Source organism: Pristiophorus japonicus, chromosome 11 (assembly GCF_044704955.1).
Source record: "Pristiophorus japonicus isolate sPriJap1 chromosome 11, sPriJap1.hap1, whole genome shotgun sequence".
In the NCBI taxonomy this organism is placed as follows: domain Eukaryota; kingdom Metazoa; phylum Chordata; class Chondrichthyes; family Pristiophoridae; genus Pristiophorus; species Pristiophorus japonicus.
Window position 1 is genome coordinate 78658347 of NC_091987.1, and position 22828 is coordinate 78681174.

General features: G+C 42.9%; 1 protein-coding gene across 1 annotated transcript; it reads left to right on the top strand.

Moving 5' to 3' along the window:
* The first annotated feature begins 6782 nt into the window (after nt 1–6782).
* Nucleotides 6783–21494, top strand: LOC139275776 (transgelin-3-like). The gene is made up of 5 exons (XM_070892976.1): nt 6783–6898; nt 15377–15565; nt 18061–18235; nt 20767–20869; nt 21210–21494. The coding sequence occupies exons 2-5, from the start codon at nt 15386–15388 to the stop codon at nt 21349–21351; spliced, it is 600 nt and encodes a 199-aa protein (XP_070749077.1). The 5' UTR covers nt 6783–6898; nt 15377–15385; the 3' UTR covers nt 21352–21494.
* The last annotated feature ends 1334 nt before the right edge of the window (nt 21495–22828 follow it).

Below are 22828 nucleotides of genomic sequence, written 5' to 3' on the forward strand. Positions count from 1 at the left end.
GGATGATTGGTTCAGCTTCATGGTCAACCGTGATGTCGGTTGCCGCTTGTGTGTGTAGCGGAGGGTCGAAGTTGGTGGTGTCCCCTTCAGGTTGCTCGTGGCTGTCTGTGAATCGCAGTTTGGTTTGGTCCAAATGCTTTCTGCAAGTTAGTCCATTTGCAAATTTGACCTCAAACACCCTTCTCCCTTCTTCTGCTACGACACTGCCAGCAAGCCATTTGGGACCATGTCCATAGTTGAGTACAAATACAGGGTTATTGACTTCAATATCGCATGACAAATTTGCGTGATCATGGTACATGCTTTGTTGATGCCGCCTGTCCTCGACATGATCATGGAGATCAGGGTGGACTAGAGAGAGCATTGTTTTGAGTGCTCTTTTCTTGAGCAGTTTGGCAGGGGGAACCTCGGTGAGCGAGTGGGGTCTTGTGCGGTAGCTGAGCAGGACTCGGGACAGCGGGTCTGCAGGAAGCTTTCTGACATGCGTTTCAAGCTTTGCTTGGTTTGGACTGAATATTCTGCCTGGCTGTTAGATGTGGGCTTGAACGGGGCAGAAGTGACATGCTTGATCCCATTGCGGGTCATGAATTCCTTGAATTCAGCGCTGGTGAAACACGGCCCATTGTCACTGACAAGGACATCAGGCAGGCCGTGCGTGGCAAACATGGCTCGTCGGCTTTCGATGGTGGCAGTGGATGTGCTTACAGACATTATTACACAATCCATTTTGAATAAGCATCCACAACAACAAAAAACATTTTGCCTAGAAACAGGCCAGCGAAGTCAACATGGATCCTAGACCACGGTTTGGAGGGCCATGACCACAAACTTAGCGGTGCCTCACTGGGAGCATTGCTCAGTTGAGAGCAAGTGTTGCATTGGCGCACGCAAGACTCCAAATCCGAGTCAATGCCGGGCTACCACACATGGGATCTGGCTATAGCTTTCATCATTACTATGCCTGGGTGGGTACTGTGTAGGTCGCGTATGAATATTTCCCTGCCTTTCTTAGGCAAAACCACCCGATTACTCCACAAAAGACAGTCCGCCTGTATGGACATTTCATCTTTGCACCGCTGGAATGGCTTGATCTCTTCATGCATCTCCGCAGGAACACTGGACCAGCTCCCATGGAGGACACAGTTTTTTTTTTTAACAAGGGACAGTAAAGGATCCTGGCTGGTCCAGATCCTGATCTGGCGGGCCGTAACGGGTGACTTTTCATTTTCAAATGCATCCATCACCAAGAGCAAGTCTGCAGGCTGTGCCATTTCCACCCCCGGTGGTGGGTAATGGTAGCCGACTGAGAGCATCAGCGCATTTCTCTGTGCCTGGCCTGTGGCGAATTACATAGTTATATGCAGACAACGTGAGCGTGAGCGAGCAGAGGCACTGGTATTAATACCTTTGCTCTGAGAATAGCGATATGAGCGGTTTATGGTCAGTTTATAACTCGAAGTTAAGTCCAAACAGATACTGGTGCATTTTGAGATACTGGTGCATTTTTTTCACCCTGTAAACGCATGCCAGAGCTTCTTTTTCAATCATGCTGTAGACCCGTTCGGCCTTGGACAAACTCCTGGACACATAAGCGACCGGTTGCAATGTTCCTGATTCGTTTGCTTGTTGTAACACATACCCAACCCCATACGAAGATGCATCGCAAGCTAGCACTAAACGTTTACATGGGTCATACAGAACAAGCAGTTTGTTGGAACTTAACAGATTTCTGGCTTTCTCAAAAGCAGTCTCTTGTGATTTCCCCCATACCCAGTCATCTCCCTTGCGTAGCATCACATGTAGAGGTTCTAGCAAGGTGCTTAACCCGGGTAGGAAATTACCAAAATAATTGAGTCGTTCCAGGAACGACCGCAGCTCCGTCACGTTCTGTGGTCTCGGCCCATTCTTGATGGCCTCCGTCTTGGCGTCAGTGGGTCTGATGCTGTCTGCCGTGATTCTTCTCCGGAAGAACTTGACCTCTGGCGCCAGGAAAACACATTTCAAGCATTTCAACCGGAGTCCCACATGATCTAGCCGACTTAGAATCTCTTCCAGGTTCTGCAAGTGTTCGATGGTGCCCCAACTTGTGATCAATATGTCGTCCTGGAATACCATGGTGCGCGGAACCGACTTGAGCAGTCTTTCCATGTTCCTTTGAAAAATAGCCACAGCCGGTCAAATCCCAAATGGACATCTATTGTAGATGAACAGACCTTTTTGCGTATTGATGCAGGTGAGGTCTTTCAAAGATTTCGCCAGCTCCTGCATCATGTAGGCCGAGGTCAGGTCCAACTTGGTGAACGTCTTCCCTCCTGCCAGCGTCGCAAATAGGTTGTCTGCTTTGGGTAGCGGGTACTGGTCCTGCAGTGAAAAATGGTTAATCATTACTTTATAGTCCCCACAAATTCTGACCGTGCCATCACCCTTGAGAACCGGAACAATTGGACTGGCCCACTCATTGAACTCAACTGGCGTGATGATGCCTTCTCGTTGCAGCCTGTCCAGCTCGATCTCCACTTTCTCTTGCAGCATGTTTCGCACATGCCTTGTGGTGGATGGGTCGTGTACCGGGAATCAAGTGGATCTGCACCTTCACCCCAGAGAAATTTCCGATGCCTGGCTCAAACAACGACGGGAACTTGCTCAAAATCTGGGCACATGATGCGTCGTCGACGGACAAAAGCACTCGGATGTCGTCCCAGTTCCAGCGGATTTTTCCCAGCCAGCTTGTGCCGAACAGTGTGGGGCCATCTCCTGGTACAATCCATAGTGGTAGTTAATGCACCGCTCCATCATAGGAGACTTTTACTGCTGCACTGCCAATTACAGGGATCGGCTCTTTAGTGTAAGTTCTCAGCTTGGTATGAATAGGGCTCAGCTTGGGCCTTTGTGCTTTGTTGCACCACAGCCTCTCAAAGGCCTTTTTGCTCATGATAGACTGACTCGCACCCGTTTCTAATTCCATGGATACTGGAATTCCATTCAGTTCAACTTTTAACATGATCAGTGGACATTTCGTGGTGAAGGTGTGTACCCCGTACACTTCTGCCTCCTCGGTTTGAGTCTCTAGTTCAGTTTGATCCGCCATGGATTGGTCTTCCTCTGCAATGTGGTGGTTTGCAGGGTTTGCAGCTCGTCTGCACATTCGCTTTCAGGTGTCCCATTGTTCGACAGCCTTTGCACGCATAGTGTTTGAAGCGGCATTGATGGGCTCGATGATCACCTCTGCAGCGCCAACAAGGTGTTAATTGCCTCACATTCACACTTGATGGCGGACTCAGTCATCAGCTGCAGGCGTGTACGTTCTGCCATATGCATTCCTGCCTGAAAACGATGCTACTTTGTGTACAATACTTGCCGATGCATATTTATGCTGCAAAATTTGTTTGGTGTTATCGCTGGTGGACATAAATGCCTGGGCTATCGTTGTGGCTTTGCTCAGGTTCGGTGTTTCAACAGTCAATAGTTTGCGAAGGATAACCTCATGGCCAATGCCAAGCACAAAAAATCTCTTAGCATTTGCTCCAGGAATCCATTGAATTCGCAATGTCCTGCAAGGCACCTTAGTTCGGCGACGTAGCTCGCCACTTCCTGGCCTTCAGACCATTGACGTGTATAAAATTGATACCTTGCCATCAGAACGTTCTCCTTCAGATTTAGGTGCTCCCGGACCAGCGTGCACAGTTCTTCATATGAGTTGGTGTTGGTTTTACTGGAGCAAGAAGATTCTTCATGAGGCCATAGGTTGTTGCCCCACAGACGAGGAGGAGGATCGCCCTCCGTTTGACAGCATTCTCATTCCCTTTCCAGCTCGTTGGCCATGAAGTATTGGTTGAGTCGCTCCACAAAGGCTTCCCAATCATCACCTTCTGAGAATTTCTCCAGGATACCAACAGTTTTCTTCATTTTCGCGTGATGGTTCATTATCTATTACTCGTCGCCAGTTGTTATGTCTCAAATAAAGCAATGTGACTGAGTACTGTAGACTTGAGTAAGTGTGACCTTTGTCTCTTTATTTTGATTCCAGAATATTGGCACAGCATGGGAGGCCTGCTTATATGCAGTGCTCCCAAGCGATGCTGGGATCCCTTGGGATTCCAACAGATGCATCCTCTGGTGGCGGTAGAATGCTGGTTACAAGGTGTTGCATACATAACACATACCAGAACCACTGCTGCTTCAGAGAAGGATGTCTGACATAGCCAATAATAAGGCTACCAAAAACTATTCCAATACCAGCCACTCTTACTGTGGCAGCTACTGCACCAATATCATCATCATAGGCACTCCCTCGAAATCGAGGAAAACTTGCTTCCACTCGAAAAGTGAGTTCTTAGGTGACTGAACAGTCCAATAGGGGAATTACAGTCTCTGTCACAGGTGGGACAGACAGTCGTTGAAGGAAAGGGTGGGTGGGACTGGTTTGCCGCACGCTCCTTCCTCTGCCTGCGCTTGTTTTCTGCATGCTCTCGGCGACGAGACTCGAGGTGCTCAGTGCCCTCCCGGATGCTCTTCCTCTACTTAGGGCGCTCTTTGGCCAGGGACTACCAGGTGTCGGTGGGAATGTTGCACCTTGTCAAGGACGCTTTGAAGGTGTCCTTGAAACCTTTCCCCTGCTCACCTGGAGCTCGCATGCCATGTAGGAGTTCTGAGTAGAGCGCTTGCTTTGGGAGTCTTGTGTCAGGCATGCGAACAATGTGGCCCGCCCAATGGAGCTGGTCGAGTGTGTCAGTGCTTCGATGCTGGGGATGTTGGCCTGATCGAGGACACGGTCGTTGGTGCGTCTGTCCTCCCAGGGAATTTGCAGGATCTTGTGGAGACATCGTTGGTGGTACTTCTCCAGCGATTTGAGGTGTCTACTGTATATGGTCCACGTCTCTGAGCCATACAGGAGGGCGGGTATCACTACAGCCCTGTAGACCATAAGCTTGGTGCGAGATTTGAGAGCCTGATCTTCGAACACTCTCTTCCTCAGGCGGCCGAAGTCTGTGCTGGCGTACTGGAGGCGGTGTTGAACCTTGTCGTCGATGTCTGCCCTTGCTGATAATAGGCTCCCGAGGTATGGAAATTGTTCCACGTTGTCCAGGGCCGGACTGTGGATCTTGATGACTGGGGGGGGCAGTGCTGTGTGGCGGGGTCAGGTTGGTGGAGGACCTTTGTCTTACGGATGTTTAGTTAAGGCCCATGCTTTCGTACGCCTCAGTGAAGATGTTGACTATGACTTGGAGTTCAGTCTCTGTGCGTAGACACAAGCGTCGTCCGCATACCGTAGTTCGACAACAGAGGATGGGACAGCCTTGGATTTGGCCTGGAGGCAACGAAGGTTGAACAGATTCCCACTGGTTCTGTAGTTTAGTTCCACTCCAGCGGGGAGCTTGTTGAGTGTGAGGTGGAGCATGGCTGCGAGGAAGATTGAGAAGAGGGTTGGCACAATGATGCAGCCCTGCTTGACCCCGGTCCGGACGTAGATTGTGTCTGTGATGGATCCGTTGGTCAGGATCACGGCTTGCATGTCGTCGTGGAACAGGCGGGGATGGTGACAAACGTTTGGGGGCAGCCAAAACGGAGGAGGGAACAGCACCAACCCTTGTGCATGGCCTTCTTTGGCCTTTGACACCGTCCGACGCGGGGGACTGTGGAGCACCAATAAACCTTGCAGGGGTGTCAAAGTCCTGCCTTCTGGAACTCTGAGCTCTCTGAGTAAATTAATTCTGGCCCTGGGTCCTTCCCAGAAGTGCTGTGTTTGCGTATCTCACAACAGTGAGGACTGATATATTCCAGATTTCCAGCAGTATTTTGCTACTATAACAGAAAAAGTTGGAAATAAGCAGGATCTCTGAAGAGAGAAACAGAGTTAATGTTTCAGGTCGATGATCTTTTGTCAGAACGGAAGAATGATAGTCGACCAGCCGCTTGCAGACGGCGCAAGGCTCAGTGCAACTGGAGGATATTATCCAGACCAGATATTTTCTCTGGTGTGAACATGACTGATACAGAAAGTGGTTTAGATCCATTACGAGACGCTGCTCCTGCGGCCGATACCACTTCAAATGCGGAAAGGGACCGGCAAAAATCCCCAACAGCAACAGTCTTTAACCCCCTCCCGCCTTCCCTTCCTGCAACACAGCCTAGATTTTATTGTGTGGCCCAAACTGAGGGAATTTCAAATAGAGGGAACCCAGTATACTATATTCTCAGGGCTGAGTGTTTCTCTTTCGTAAGCGATTTTAAATTTTTTTCACAATGGCAATTATCTCGGTCTTTGACAATTTAGATTAATGAGGGTCACATTTATGTCAAATTGAGAACAGTTAATGACCCTGTTTGAAATGTTAATTGAGTTCACTGTTAGCTGTATGCAATGTGAAAAATCACAATCCCTCAAAGTATGGTGTTTTGAATAAATCTATCTTCAATAGAATAAGGCAGTACTCCTCAGTGTGGTGTTCCCAACAAAATATCATCATTCAGCTTGTGTTTATTCCGGCAATCCATCGGTTGCCGTTATTGATTTGTTCGCATGCTGATGAGAGAAAACGTGGAGATGTGTGATGGTGAGAATTATGGTCGCGGCTTCAATTATGTCCACACTTGCCGTCCAGCATTGGAGTCGGAGTGATAGGCAACCGGGAATAGAGGCTTCATGATCAGAATCTGACAATCAGCTGCAACCCGCAACTGGAACCGTCTATATCACATCGTTAGTCTGCAAACAACAACCCATCAATCAGCTAACCCCTGGGGTGTGGTTATTCTCGACCAGAACCGGTTCTTCAGAGATTCCCTTCGCTGAGCTGGCCCTGGTAGTGCTCTCGCCACCCGACCTGATTCGAGGTGTATAACTTGCCCCAGTCTCCGCATTACTTATCCTGTGGAGTTGTGTACGCTTCAATTTCAGGTTAGTTTCATAAGCTATGAACTCAATATAGGAAAAACTGATAGTAAAAAAAACCTGCATTTCGTACTGGAATGTGAAGGTCATAATATTGGCGGGCTGGGGGGTGGAGAGTGTCTTTCAAAAAAAATGTAACAGCACAAGCGAAGCCAGTGACTCAGTATTGTGCAACTGTAATGGTGAATATTAATTATGAAGTGTGTTGCAGAGATACCAGAACGTTAATATTCAACTGTTTTCAGAATGATTCAAATAATTATTTACAAGTTTTTGAAAAGGCCAGACCACACGAGAGTGTCCTGATTTCCCGATTTTCTCTTTCCAGCCTTAGATTGTTTGCTGGTGCTGACGATTTTGTAATGTCAGTATTCACTCCTCGAACTTATTTCTGTAGGATTTATACCAGTCAAATGAGAACTACAGGATTAATTATTCACTTTCTGCAACATTTCAATATTAAAAAAAAATATGCTTGGAACTTTTGATCTTAATGTTTTAAAACAACGTTTTAATGGTTTTGATTTGGGGGGAGGAACGTTTTGAAAATGACAGGACAACATTGTTTCTTGGTGTGCAACTAATTTTCTTCCCTTCCCCCACAATCCCACAGATGTTGGTACTTTCAGTGGGTGGAAGCAGACTTTTGTAATGGCAGGAGAACAGATGGCAATATGTGAGGATGGGGGCGTCTTATTTGGTGGTCTTGAATAGGGAGGGGGAAGGGCTTAAATGGTTTGTTACTGGTTAACTATTACCTTATTTTAATTGCACAAATTTTAGCTGCATTATAATTGACTTCAGAAATGGAGCAATTGGGATTACAAGACTAATCATTGGGTGATGCTGTGAATAAAGGACAATATCAGGTCTAATGTAGGAAAGTTTAAATTACCTCATTAAAGCATTAAACACAATTAACAATTTAATTTGTAACTAACTACACAATTATGGAGCAGACCAACATTGTGATTTGGTTATACTTAGAATAAATCTGAACATTGCGAAGAGTTTTCCAATATCCGTCCACTTTATTTGGGAACGAGGGAGGATGGTTTCTGCCAATTTTATTTTAAGCAATAGGCTTTATATTGAATTTATAATCTCTAAATTGTTTTTTGGACTGTATTCAGCACTCCACTAGTCTTTTACTGTCTAAATGATCAAACTGCTTGTCTGAAATCCAGTATCGGATGAGCTGAAATTTCCTCCCAAATAAATATTGGGAAGACCAATGCCATTGTCTTCAGACCCCGCTACAAACTCAGTTCTCTAACCATTGGCTCCATCTGTCTTCCTAGTAACTATCTGAGGCTGAACCACTGTTCGCAACCATGGTGTCATATTTGACCCCGAGATGAGCAGCCAGCTACATATCTGCACCATCATTAAGACCGTCTATTTCCATCTCCGGAACATCACTTGACTCCGCTCCTGCCTCAGCTCATCTGCTGAAACCCTCATCCATGCCTTTTGTGACCTCTAGACTTGACTATTCCAACACACTCCTACCTGACACCCATGTTCTACCCTCTGTAAATTTGAGGTAATCTAAAACTCTGCTACCTGTGTCCTAACTCTCCAAGTCCCATTGACCCATCACTCCTGTGCTCACTGACTGACATTGGCTCTCAATTAAACAGCACCTTGATTTTTAACATACTCATCTTTGTTTTCAAATCCCTCCATGGCTTTGCCCCTCCATCTCTATAATCTCCTCCAGCCCCACAACCCTCTAAGATATCTGCTCGCCTCTAATTCTGGCTTCTTGAGCATCCCTGATATTAACTGCTCCACCATTAGTGGCTGTGCCTTTGGTTGCCAAGGCCCTATCTGCCTCTTTCCTACTTTTAAGATACTCTTTAAAAACCTATCCCTTTAACATAGTTTTTAGCTATCTACCCTAATGTCCCCTTGTGTGGCTTGGTGTCAAATTTTGTTTTATAACAACACTCCTGTGAAGTACCTTGGGATGTTTTACTATGTTAAATGTGCTGCATAAATACTTGTTTTTGAAGAGAAATTTGACTTTTTAAACTGAATTAATACAAAATATTTTCTATACTATTGCAGATTAGCAGTTGCATTTGAGATTTTAATATCCATTGTACTTTTTGACAACTTGAAGAAAACAAATACATTTTAACAGTAAACAAAATATACTAAATGGGGGAGGGACAGCACCAAGTAAAAGATAAGCATAGAAAATATAAATGCTCAAATTGAGTGCAAGGAATATGAAAAACTTTGAAAGCATCTTTATTCCAAAATTGAGTAGTGGGGCAAAAATGGAGTGCCTGTGATAGATCAAATCTGCATGATTTGATTAGAAACCATGGGTAGTGGGCATCTGAAACTTGTTTTCCCCCCCTCCCACCCACCCCAAGGCTATGCATGAAATTATGAAATTTTTGAGATTGATAGATTTTTGTTGGGTAAAAGTATCAAGGGATAAGGAATTGAGGTACAGATCAGCCATGATTCAATTAAATGGCAGAACGGGCTCGAGGGACTGAATGGCCTACTCCTGTTGGGTAAAGCCAGAAGCATTTGAATCTTTTTTTTGGCACTGAATTACAGCTTTGTGTAATAAGATTTCTTAACCTACTGCACAAAGTTAAAAGTGATGCTTGAACAAACACAGTTGTCTTTAATTTTAATCTAGATTTTTGTTTTAAATTTTAAGTAAAATGTCAGTGTAACAGCTTCAATACCAGAGTGAAGACATTAATATTGGAGGTTTTTCAGCAGTCAGATCACATTGAATTCTTATTGCTTACTGATCTGGAAATGAGCACTCCCAGCAAGCTGTTGGATAGTGAATCCAGTAAATATTGACTCTTTGTCAGCATGTACTGAATGTCCAACTCTGCCAGCAAAATATTGATCTGTCCAGTCAAATCCCTTGCGCCCACAAAGGAAGTCTGAGTAATTGGTAGGATTCTAATTTCCATCTAATTCTCGGGTAAATCAATGACTCAGCTGTTTTTAGCTTTCGAATAATCAAGATAGTGTCGATTAGGGCAGAATTGACTCTTCAGATGCCAGCAATATATGAATACAACATTAGTTAAAGTGCATCAGAAGATAACCACAGTATCTAACTTGCTCTTGTGGTTGATTTTGTTCCTGGAACAACACTTGCAACAATTAAAGCTTAGTTTGCAGGTGCAGCAGGTAATCAGGAAGGCGAATGGTATGTTGGCCTTCATTGCGAGAGGGATGGAGTACAAAAGCAGGGAGGTCCTGCTGCAACTGTATAGGGTATTAATGAGGCCGCACCTGGAGTACTGTGTGCAGTTTTGGTCACCTTACTGAAGGAAGGAAGGATATACTAGCTTTGGAGGGGGTACAGAGCCAATTCACTAGGCTGATTCTGGAGATGAGGGTTACCTTATGATGATAGATTGAGCAGACTGGGTCTTTACTTGTTGGAGTTCAGAAGGATGAGGGGTGATCTTATAGAAACATTTAAAATAATGAAAGGGATAGACAAGATAGAGACAGAGAGGTTGTTTCCACTGGTCGGGGAGACTAGAACTAGGGGGCATAGCCTCAAAATACAGGGGAGCCAATTTAAAACCGAGTTGAGAAGGAATTTCTTCTCCCAGAGGGTTGTGAATCTGTGGAATTCTCTGTCCAAGGAAGCAGTTGAGGCTAGCTCATTGAATGTATTCAAATCACAGATAGATTTTTAACCAATAAGGGAATTAAGGGTTACGGGAAAGAAGCATAGAAGCATGGTGCAGGAGTAGGCCATTCGGCCCTTCTAGCCTGCACCGCCATTCAATGAATTCATGGCTGAACATGCAACTTCAGTACCCCATTCCTGCTTTCTCGCCATACCCCTTGATCCCCTGATAGTAAGGACTTCATCTAACTCCTTTTTGAATATATTTAGTGAATTGGCCTCAACAACTTTCTGTGGTAGAGAATTCCACCAGTTCACCACTCTGGGTGAAGTTTCTCCTCATCTCGGTCCTAAATGGCTTACCCCTTATCCTTAGACTGTGACCCCTGGTTCGGGACTTCCCCAACATTGGGAACATTCTTCCTGCATCTAACTTGTCTAAACCCGTCAGAATTTTAAACGTTTCTGAGGTCCCCTTTCATTCATCTGAACTCCAGTGAATACAAGCCTAGTTGATCCAGTCTTTCTTGATAGGTCAGTCCCACCATCCCAGAAATCAGTCTGGTGAACCTTCGCTGCACTCCCTCAATAGCAAGAATGTCCTTCCTCAAGTTAGGAGACCAAAACTGTACACAATACTCCAGGTGTGGCCTTACCAAGGCCCTGTACAACTGTAGCAACACTTCCCTGCCCCTGTACTCCAATCCCCTCGCTATGAAGGCCAACATGCCATTTGCTTTCTTAACCGCCTGCTGTACCTGCATGCCAACCTTCAATGACTGATGTACCATGACACCCAGGTCTCGTTGCACCTCCCCTTTTCCTAATCTGTCACCATTCAGATAATAGTCTGTCTCTGTTTTTACCACCAAAGTGGATAACCTCACATTTATCCACATTATACTTCATCTGCCATGCATTTGCCCACTCACCTAACCTATCCAAGTCACACTGCAGCCTCATAGCATCCTCCTCGCAGCTCACACTGCCACCCAACTTAGTGTCATCTGCAAATTTGGAGATACTACATTTAATCCCCTCGTCTAAATCAGTGTAAACAGCTGGGGCCCCAGCACAGAAACTTGCGGTACCCCACTAGTCACCGCCTGCCATTCTGAAAAGTACACATTTACTCCTACTCTTTGCTTCCTGTCTGACAATCAGTTCTCAATCCATGTCAGCACACTACCCCCAATCCCATGTGCTTTAACTTTGCACATTAATCTCTTGTGTGAGACCTTGTCGAAAGCCTTCTGAAAGTCCAAATATACCACATCAACTGGTTCTCCCTTGTCCACTCTACTGGAATTTTTTGAGGATGTTTCCAGAAGATTTGTCAAGCATGATTTCCCTTTCACAAATCCATGCTGACTTGGACCTATCATGTCACCTCTTTCCAAATGCGCTGCTATTACATCCTTAATAATTGATTCCATCATTTTACCCACTACTGAGGTCAAGCTGACCAGTCTATAATTCCCTGTTTTCTCTCCCTTTTTTAAAAAGTGGGGTTACATTGGCTACCCTCCACTCGATAGGAACTGATCCAGACTCAATGGAATGTTGGAAAATGACTGTCAATACATCCGCTATATCCAAGGCTACCTCCTCAAGTACTCTGGGATGTAGTCCATCAGGCCCTGGGGATTTATCGGGCTTCAATCCCATCAATTTCCCCAACAAAATTTCCAGACTAAAGAATTTCCCTCAGTTCCTCCTCCTCCTTACTAGACCCTCTGACCCCTTTTTTTATATCCGGAAGGTTGTTTGTGTCTTCCTTAGTGAATACCGAACCAAAGTACTTGTTCAATTGGTCTGCCATTTCTTTGTTCCCCGTTATGACTTCCCCTGATTCTGACTGCAGGGGACCTATATTTGTCTTTACTAACCTTTTTCTCTTTACATATCTATAGAAACTTTTGCAATCCGTCTTAATGTTCCCTGCAAGCTTCTTCTCGTACTCTATTTTCCCTGCCCTAATCAAACCCTTTGTCCTCCCCTGCTGAGTTCTAAATTTCTCCCAGTCCCTGGGTTCGCTGCTATTTCTGGCCAATTTGTATGCCACTTCCTTGGCTTTAATACTATCCCTGATTTCCCTTGATAGCCACGGTTGAGCCACCTTCCCTTTTTTATTTTTACGCCAGACAGGAATGTACAATTGTTGTAGTTCATCCATGCGGTCTCTAAATGTCTGCCATTGCCCATCCACAGTCAACCCCTTAAGTATCATTCGCCAATCTATCCTAGCCAATTCATGCCTCATACCTTCAAAGTTACCCTTCTTTAAGTTCTGGACCATGGTCTCTGAATCAACTGTTTCATTCTCCATCCTAATGCAGAATTCCACCATATTATGGTCACTCTCCCCAAGGGGCTTTGCACAATGAGATTGCTAATTAATCCTCTCTCATTACACAACACCCAGTCTAAGATGGCCTCCCCCCTAGTTGGTTCCTTGACATATTGGTCTAGAAAACCATCCCTTATGCACTCCAGGAAATCCTCCTCCACTGTATTGCTTCCAGTTTGGTTAACCCAATCTATGTGCATATTAAAGTCACCCATTATAACTGCTGCACCTTTATTGCATGCACCCCTAATTTTCTGTTTTCCCTCCCCAACATCACTACTACTGTTTGGAGGTCTGTACACAACTCCCACTAATGTTTTTTGCCCTTTGGTGTTCTGCAGCTCTACCCATATAGATTCCACATCATCCAAGCTAATGTCCTTTCCTAACTATTGCATTAATCTCCTCCTTAACCAGCAATGCTACCCCACCTCCTTTTCCTTTTTATTCTATCCTTCCTGAATGTTGAATACCCCTGGATGTTGAGTTCCCAGCACTGATCATCCTGGAGCCACATCTCTGTAATCCCAATCACATCATATTTGTTAACATCTATTTGCACAGTTAATTCATCCACCTTATTACGGATACTCCTTGCATTAAGACACACAGCCTTCAGGCTTGTTTTTTTAACACCCTTTGTCCTTTTAGAATTTTGCTGTACAGTGGCCCTTTTTTGTTCTTTGCCTTGGGTTTCCCTGCCCTCCACTTTTCCTCATCTCCTTTCTGTCTTTTGTTTTTGTCTCCTTTTTTTGTTTCCCTCTGTCTCCCTGCATTGGTTCCCATCCCCCTGCCATATTAATTTAACTCCTCCCCAACAGCACTAGCAAACACTCCTCCTAGGACATTGGTTCCGGTCCTGCCCAGGTGCAGACTGTCTGGTTTGTACTGGTCCCACCTCCCCCCAGAACCGGTTCCAATGCCCCAGGAATTTGAATCCCTCCCTGCTGCACCACTGCTCAAGCCACGTATTCATCTGCGCTATCCTGCGATTCCTACTCTGATGAGCATGTGGCACTGGTAGCAATCCTGAGATTACTACTTTTGAGGTCCTACTTTTTAATTTAGCTCCTAGCTCCTTAAATTCGTTTCGTAGGACCTCATCCCTTTTTTTTTTACCTCTGTCGTTGGTACCAATGTGCACCACGACAACTGGCTGTTCTCACTCCCTTTTTAGAATGTCCTGCACCCGCTCCGAGACATCCTTGACCCTTGCACCAGGGAGGCAACATACCATCCTGGAGTCTTGGTTGCGGCCGCAGAAACGCCTATCTATTCCCCTTACAGAAGCGGGCGGATAAGTGGAGCTGAGTCTACGGCCAGATCAGCCGTGATCTTGTTGAATAGCGGAGCAGGCTCGGGGCTAGATGGCCTACTCCTGTTCCTAATTCTTATGTTATGTTCTAAACCGATAACTAACTGCATTTTGAGAATTGCCTCTGTTCCATGGCAGTTGAAAAGAATTGATCCTGTTTTGCAGTTGTTAAAGGTTGGAACTATTCATGAACAAGGGAACAGGAGTAGGCTAATGTTCCTTTCAGCCCCTCGAACCTGTTCCACCATTCTATTGGATCACAGCTGAACTATACCACCACTCCATTTATGTGCTTTTGCTCCAAATTCCTTGGTACCCTTGTCTAACAGAGAACTAGTGATTTTTCATTCTTGAAAATTTCAATTGATGATGCATCAACTGCCTTTAGGGAGTGAGTTGCAAATTTTCACTACATTTTGTTTGAAAAAAGTGATTCCTGATTTAACTTCTAAAGGACTTGGCTCTAATTAAGATCACGACCCCACATGGGCTAATAGAAAAAATAAGTTGGGCTAGCTTACTACCGCTGATATTTGTGGGCCCCTCATTTCAGAAGTGGTTTTTAATGTGGGATATAGTCTATATTAAATTTGCTGTACCCTGTCACTTTTCTATTCTAAACACCTATATAACCCTTTTGCCTTCAGGTTATGCTGTGATTAGGAATTCTTCACTTGGCACTGCCTTTAAAACTTTTTTTCTGTTTTATATTTCATAGTCCTAAGCTTTACATTTTTGAGATTATCTGTTATGGACCATTCGTCTCCAGTATCTGCAGCTTTTCTTCTTCTTCCTGGTGCATCTTCCTGCCAGTTTGTGTGCAGTCCATTCTCTGACTGTTTGGTGCTGCATACCCAGCACCTCAAACTGTTTTTCAGAGTCGTGCTTCTCCCTGGCTCAACCACCTACTGGTGACTTGACACGTGTGTTCTAGTTCTTTTTGGCAGCCACACCTCTGGATTTGTTTCCCATTCTATGGTGTTTTTGGTGCCTCATCGTTGACTGCAATTATTGGAGTGGATTCATGATGATGAACCAGCAGGAAGAGAAGACTGCAACTAGTTCCCTCACTAGCTATTCAACTGTCTGGGCAGTGCCATGGGTGATTTACCAATTCATTTAACAGTTGTAAAATAAGTGATGTAGAGAGAGATTTGATAGATATTAAATAAACACTTGCATTTCTAGGTTTCAAAAATGGCCAATAGAGGACCAAGCTATGGCCTGAGCAGAGAGGTTGAGCAAAAAATTGAGCAGAAATATGATCCAGAATTAGAAGAACGATTGGTGGATTGGATCATTGCACAATGTGGTGGGGATGTAAATCGTCCAGATCCTGGAAAAACACACTTCCAGAAGTGGTTGATGAATGGTGCAGTAAGTATATTGTGGTTCCTGATTAACCTTTTTTATATTCTGTGAAGAAGTGGTCAGGAATAACGAAGTTTAGAAATGTTGATGTGCTTTTGTTAACCTGTGGACCTCCATCATGATCTTGTTCATTTTAATCAGATGTCAGGAGAATTTGCCATACTTTGAAATGTTTTTGTCATCCCATATGGAGTGATCTTTTAATGTTGACATTGTACACAAATGTAAAGGAGTTGGCTGAAGATAATGTGCTGTAACTATTGTGAAATGAGCCTAGAAAGCTTGAGTTGTAGGAATCACCTTTTTTCACCGTACTATGATTCCCATAAATTAAAAAAAAAAAATTCTTGCAAGATATTTCACAAAATTTAACAGACTGAAAAGCATTACCCTATTATCAGGTTTTCATTCTGATTGCTAGAGGGTCACATTGAGCTCACTACCTGATGATTGATTGTCTGCTGGCATTTGCTATTTTGGCTTGTATTGGATGTGAAGATTTTGAAAGATCATGGAACAGTACCCTAGGGAGGAAACTGGGGGAGATTGTGCAGAGACATCCATCCTATGACACGTGTCATAGAAAATGCAGGAAAAGTTTGTTTTTTTAAAAAAAAACATACACCCTGTGCAGCTCCCTGGTGGCTCATTGAGTTTATCCAATTGAATAGCTCTGTGGTAGCACTCTGATTCCAAGCAGAAGGCCATATAATCTCGACTAGAAGATCTTTTTTGAAGCTGTTCAGTGTCTCTCTTGTGGGACCTTGCTGTGGGTAAACTGACCGCTGCATTTGCCTGCAAAGTGACCACACTTTAAAAGCTAATTAATTGGTAGTGTAATACTTGAGATGTCGTGGAAGATTTGAAACTTGCTATAAAAATGCAACCTTTGGACCAGACATCTTCAATCCCCAGTCTGTACTGATCTGATCTCAGCCAGGAGGTAGAAGATGTATTTTGGTCTTCATTTCCTGGGTGAGGTAGGGAGGAAATTCAGTATTTGCACTGTGGCAGAAATGTCTGGATGCTGGTAAGGGACCCTTTCCTTCAATGACTGTCACAGGTGGGACAGACAGACTGCAATTCCTGAATTGGACTGTTCAGTCACCCAAGAACCCAATTTTAGAGTGGAAGCATGTCTTCCTTGATTTTTGAGGGATTGCCTATGATGGATTTGGGTTTGGATATGATGCTCTTGTGGTCATTGGTCAAGGCACATGAGTAATGGCCAAGATGTTTTTTTTTCTAATTTGAGTTAGAAGGAATGTAGCAAGCATGAAATGCTGGAAACACTCCAAGTCAGTCGGCACCCACAGAACAGCTTGTGCAGATCCTTCATCAGAACTGGAGTTGGAAGGAATGCTACCTGAAGGTGGAACCACTCCAAACTCCCTTACTAAAACTGACCTTGTACTTAATGGTGACATGATGGATTTAAGAGTAAGGGAGAAATCTAGCACATGATTGAGGTGACTTGAAGCTATATTGGATAATGACTAGTGCTGATGACTCCAAGGATGGGTAAAGAAAGGTACAAATATTTAATTACCAGTGAGTACTTGGGAGTATATTGGGCAATTTGTTGATTCTTTCATCTGAAGTTTGGGGCTTCCAGCAATACAGCATTTCCTTAGTACTATCCAGAGTATCAGACTAGATAGTCGTATGTTTATAGTACAGATGGAAGCCATTTGGCCCATCATACCTGCTGTCTATTTTGCCATCTAATCCTACTGCACTGTGCATAGCTCGCTTGCTCTCTTCCTTTATCAAATGTATCCAATTTTCTCTTGAGCTGCAATGGTCTCTGCTTCAAACATGGAGATAAACCATTCCATGCTCCAGTAACACTCTGCATAAAGATACCTCTTGTGCTCCAATCCCCTTTTCTCCTCTCCTTTCTTTCTTCCCCCCCCCCCCCCCCCCCAACTTTGATTTGGAGCTCCGACCCACAATCTCCTGACTTGATCACTAGTACTGGCAACTGTCAAGCCATGACAATTGGATTTTAGTAATGGATCTGTAAAGTTCGCCTGATTGGAGAGACTTGCACTACAACTAGGATTTTTGCAAGGCCCCATATCCACTGAATTTAGTAGTACAGGGGACATGACAACCTTGTGTATTGAATTAATTGTGTGCTGTAACCACAACAAAATATATCACCTAATGTGCATTGCTGCCTGATTTTTAAAGTAGATATTTCTGCTATAGTGCATTCCTACCATTTGTCTCATGAATTTTGAAGGAAACCATCAGACTTGCATGCATTACTAGTACACCAAGTTCCCACTTTTTGGTCAATTTCATGTTGCAAATGGCATTTGCTTCATATTTTCATGCAGTTGCATTTTCCATTGTGGCTGCCTCAAATTCACATTTTATTTGAAAGGAGTTAAACTTTGCTCCATGCTCCTGAGTAATTAGTGGAAGTTTAAAGTTATGTTCAATTTAAAATTCTGTTCATGTTTGGATGTAATGTTTTGTTTTTTCCCTCTTAGTTATTGTGTAGAGTTATAAATGGCCTTTATCCTAAAGACCAGGAGCCAATAAAAAAAATTCAGGAATCCAAAATGGCCTTTAAACAGATGGAACAAATCTCTCAGTTTCTGAAAGCTGCTGAAGCTTATGGTGTTGCAACAATGGATATCTTCCAGACTGTGGACTTGTGGGAAGGTAATAGGCATTGATGTTTCACTTTTTGATTTAAATAACATTAATTTCTCTTAAAATAGCAGTGGGTTTGTTTTATTTTTGATTGGGGGGGGGGGGGAGAAGGAAAGAGACTGGGGAAGAGAGCAGAACTGGCTTGGGTAGCTGTATTTAAAGGTTCACTCTTTTTTTCCTAGAGGGGAAAAACTAGACAGATGGGATGATGGCCTCTTCCCGAATGGCTATTAACAGTTCTAGGTAAAATGACCAAGCAATTTTTAGTCTAGTACTCAATGGACAACAGTCAGAAATTAAATGTAAACTAAGACTGCAGGACAATTGGCCTCTTCAGCAGCATTTTTTTTTTCTCGAATATTTTGGGGAAATTGTTAAATGTGCATTGTGGCTTCCTATTAAGTCTGCTGGAGAATTTCAGTGTTGTTGATCTCAAAAGCTTAATGTGGACGAAGCTAAACTTTTGTGTTCACATTTTAAATGAAGGTGACTTATAATGGGAGGGGAAAAAATTGAGGATATCTAATTGCAGTTTTAGTGCATGGGTATGTTGTCAGAGTTGGTTTGCACTTGCAACTACCTACAAATAACTTTTTTGATCTTGGTTATGACCCCAAATTGGGGGAATGGTCAATACTGAGGACTGCAACAAATTACAGGAGGATATTAAACTTGCAGAATGGGCATATAATGGCAAATTAATTTCAATTTGGATAAATGGGTTATTACATTTTGGTAAGAAAAATAGGGAGGTCACTTTTATTACTTGGAAAATAAGAATCTAAATGGGGTAGAAGAACATAGGGATCTCCTGTACAAATCAAGTAATGACACAAGTTAACCAGGCCATTTATTTTTTTTAAAAAAAGCTAACCAAGCACTCGGTTTATTTCTAGAGGAATAGAATTGAAAAGTAGAGAAGTTATGCTAAACTTCTATCGAAACTTGGTTAGACCACACTTGGAGTACTGTGTACAGTTCTGGTCGCCATATTATAAAAAGGATAGAGGCACTGGAGAAGGATGCAGAGAAGATTTATAAGGATCCATCAGGAAAGGATGAACAGGCTGGGTCTTGAAAAGAGAAGGCTGAAGGGGTGACTGAATAGAAGTCTTTAAATTTGAGAGGTTTTGATCGAGTAGATACAGAGAGCAAAACTAGAGGCCATCCATATAAGATAGCCACCAAGCGATGAAATGGAGAATTCAGAATAAATTTGCCCGGAGAATGTTGAATTGGGGGTTAGATGAGAAAAGACAGAGGCTCAAGTGGAGCATAAACACTGGCATAGTTGGGCTGAATGCCTGTTTCTGTGCTGATTAATCCTATGTAATAGGTGTTGATGAGTAGTTGGATGCTACTCCAGTAGTGCAAACTGTAGGGTAAATTACATTGGCAAATGCCTGGGTGCTGTTTTACCTGCTCCTAGCAGTCTAATTCTGCATGCTGAAGAAAATAACTGGGGTTTACAAAACAAAACTTGTAAAGTGCTAGTCCTTTAGGAATGCGCTGACTATTGGAATGCTAAAGTTCTCAATAGAATGTTTTCTGTGGCATTTAATCATGTGCCTATGCCTGTGATTTAAAAAAAAAAAATTTGCTTCACTTTCAATGTAAACTGATAACTGACCAAAGCTGTTAAATTTACACCCCCTAGATCATCCTGAACCTGAATTAAACTCCATGAAAATATAAAAGATTTTGGAAGAAACATAGAAAATAGGTGCAGGAGTAGGCCCTTTGAGCCTGCACCACCATTCAATAAGATCATGGCTGATCATTCCCTCAGTACCCCTTTCCTGCTTTCTTTCCATACCCCTTAATCCCTTTAGCCATATCTAACTCCCTCTTGAATATATCCAATGAATTGGCATTAACAGTTCTCTGCAGTAGGGAGAACTCTGAGTGAAGAAGTTTCTCCTGATCTCAGTCCTAAATGGCTTACCCCTTATCCTTAGACTCTGTCCCCTGGTTCTGGACTTCCCCAACATTGGGAACATTCTTCCTGCATCTATCCTGTCCTGTCAGAACTTTGTTTCTATGAGATCCCCTCTCATCCTTCTAAACTCCAGTGAATACAGGCCCAGTCGATCCAGTCTCTCCTCATATGTCAGTCCAGCCGTCCCGGGAATCAGCCTGGTGAACCTTCGGTGCACTCCATCAATAGCAAGAATGTCCTTCCTCAGATTAGGAGACCAAAACTGAACACAATATTCCAGGTGAGGCCTCACTGGCCCTGTACAACTGCAGTAAGACCTCCCTGCTCCTATACTCAAATCCCCTAGCTATGAAGGCCAACATACCACAGGCTACTGTAAACTTGCTTGAAATGGACAGAATGCAGAATCCTGATGTCATTTAATACAGTAAAGATTGGTTAATTTGAAATTTAATAGACTTGTATGAATTGCCATTTTGCTGGTCAGTTTAAACATTCTGACAAAACATTAACATTTATCAGTATCATACAGTTGTGCTGATTAGTTTCAATTCTTCAGATAAATTCAGTGCATAAAAATAAACTTTCCTTTTCCCTATAGGAAAGGACTTGGCTGCAGTTCAACGAACTCTAATGGCTTTAGGTAGTGTAGCAGTTACCAAAGATGATGGATATTATCATGGGGACCCCAACTGGTTTCATAGGTAAGTGTTTTTGTGTTGGTAACAATCGGTACCCTACTGAACCTTGTTTCAATTTATAAAGCTGGTAAAGTTGTTCGTTATTTTTATTGCACTATATTAACATGAGATTATGTTTCACAAACTAAAGTTGATATTTCACATCAGACCTGAATTTTCATAAGCAAATGCAGTTGTTTTAAGGTGCACAGATGTCTATATCCCATAATTTTCTAATGTACAGCAGGAAATAGTCAACCTGTAACAGGCTCAGGGGAAGGTACTTTTTTTTTTTCCTTTTTGTATTGAGATTTTCCCTCCATTGCATATCCACCTTAAAGTAATAACCGCTTCTTTCTAACAGGAAAGCTCAGGGCAACAAACGAGCATTTTCTGAAGAACAGCTACGAAAAGGGCAAAGTGTTATAGGCCTACAGATGGGAAGTAACAAAGGAGCCTCCCAGTCTGGTATGACTGGCTATGGGATGCATCGACAGATCATGTAAGACACCATCCTGTGATGAAACATCAAACCAAATGGACTGTAGACTACAAAATGAACCTTGGCAGCCATCTTAAGAGTCATTGTCCAAGTAGGATGCTTGCTTCTACTTTGATTTGTGAATTTAAAAACAAATCAATTCATGGCTATGCTACAGAACAGTATTAACCATAAAGTTGCTTTAAATATACAAAACATCAATTGCTAATCAATTTTTCCACCAACTGAACAGTAGCTGACAAAAATTAACAATTAAGACTTCTTTACAAATTTACCTGTTGGCAATGGGGTGGGAAAATAAAATCGGCTTTTTTTGGGAACCCTCATTTCTTCTTCTTGCTATAATCTGCAGATTAATTTTCAGGAATTTACAATACTTCCAAATTGCTCATTTGCATCAATGGAGTTATACTTTAATGTATCACAGTAAATCACTCAAATTAGATTTCATGAACAACTAGATATTCAATAAGTTTTCAGTGTAGACTACATGTTTGTCAGTTGCTCATAATGGCCATTCAGCCTCCTTGAGAATTCACCTATTGACCGTGAAGGGGAAAAATGGAAATGTCAAGATTTGAGATGGCTAAACAGCTAAACACCAGAACCCAAGCACTTCCACTTTTGGGATCATAGTGCAAATATCTGGTAATGGGCACAATGAGGCTAGCATGTACAATTTAGTCCCCCGAACTACTCTCAAATATTTCTCTGGCATTGACCTGAAATGTAACTGATCTTGCACTGACCATGTACTGTTGGCTTGATTCTGGGATCAAGCAAATATAACCTTGGTGTCCAATTTCTAGAATTTGCTGACTTGTATTCCCTTGTGTTTTTAAAAGTTGATCTAAGTTCAGTTTTGGATTTCTGATCCCATGTAATTTGGAACTCGTGGGGATATAAAGGCTAGCATGTACAATTTAGTCCCCCTAACTACTCAAATATTTCTCTGGCATTGACTCAAATTTTTATATTTTGTGCATAAGGGTGCTCACTATTTTTTCCAATTAGTCCCTACATCTAATCATGAAATTAAATGTAAGCACTTATCCTTTTGCATTGTACACATTATCATTTATATTTGTCACATTATCCTTGAATTGTAATTTTCTCATGGGCATTTACACTTGAATATATCTACATGATTTAAGCAAGGTGGCTGTATTGTTTAACTTCTAAGCTGTTCTACAAATCAAAAGCACTTGTTCTCTGGGAAGCTAGCTCTCAAAACTTGTTCTGGAAATTTTTAATTTGAGATTGACTTGCTGCATTCCCTCCTGAAGGAAGGAGATCACACCTCCTGAACAATGAACCATTTCTAGGGGAAAATAATCACTTGATCTTGCCGGTTGAATATTTAGAGCCATTTTTGTATTTATTCCAATTTGTAGTAGAATTACTAAATTTGCCATATTTCATACATTGCTTCAGTTGGGCTTGGTGCTAGCCTAGACCTAGTCAAACTAGTTAAATGGCTT

What these genes read in the sequence shown, in the direction of transcription:
- LOC139275776 (XM_070892976.1), top strand. Translation starts at nt 15,386, where the DNA reads ATGGCCAATAGAGGACCAAGCTATGGCCTGAGCAGAGAGGTTGAGCAA. An exon ending in AGTGGTTGATGAATGGTGCA is followed by an intron (nt 15,566 to 18,060) that starts GTAAGTATATTG and finishes TTTCCCTCTTAG; the next exon opens with TTATTGTGTAGAGTTATAAA. An exon ending in GACCCCAACTGGTTTCATAG is followed by an intron (nt 20,870 to 21,209) that starts GTAAGTGTTTTT and finishes TCTTTCTAACAG; the next exon opens with GAAAGCTCAGGGCAACAAAC.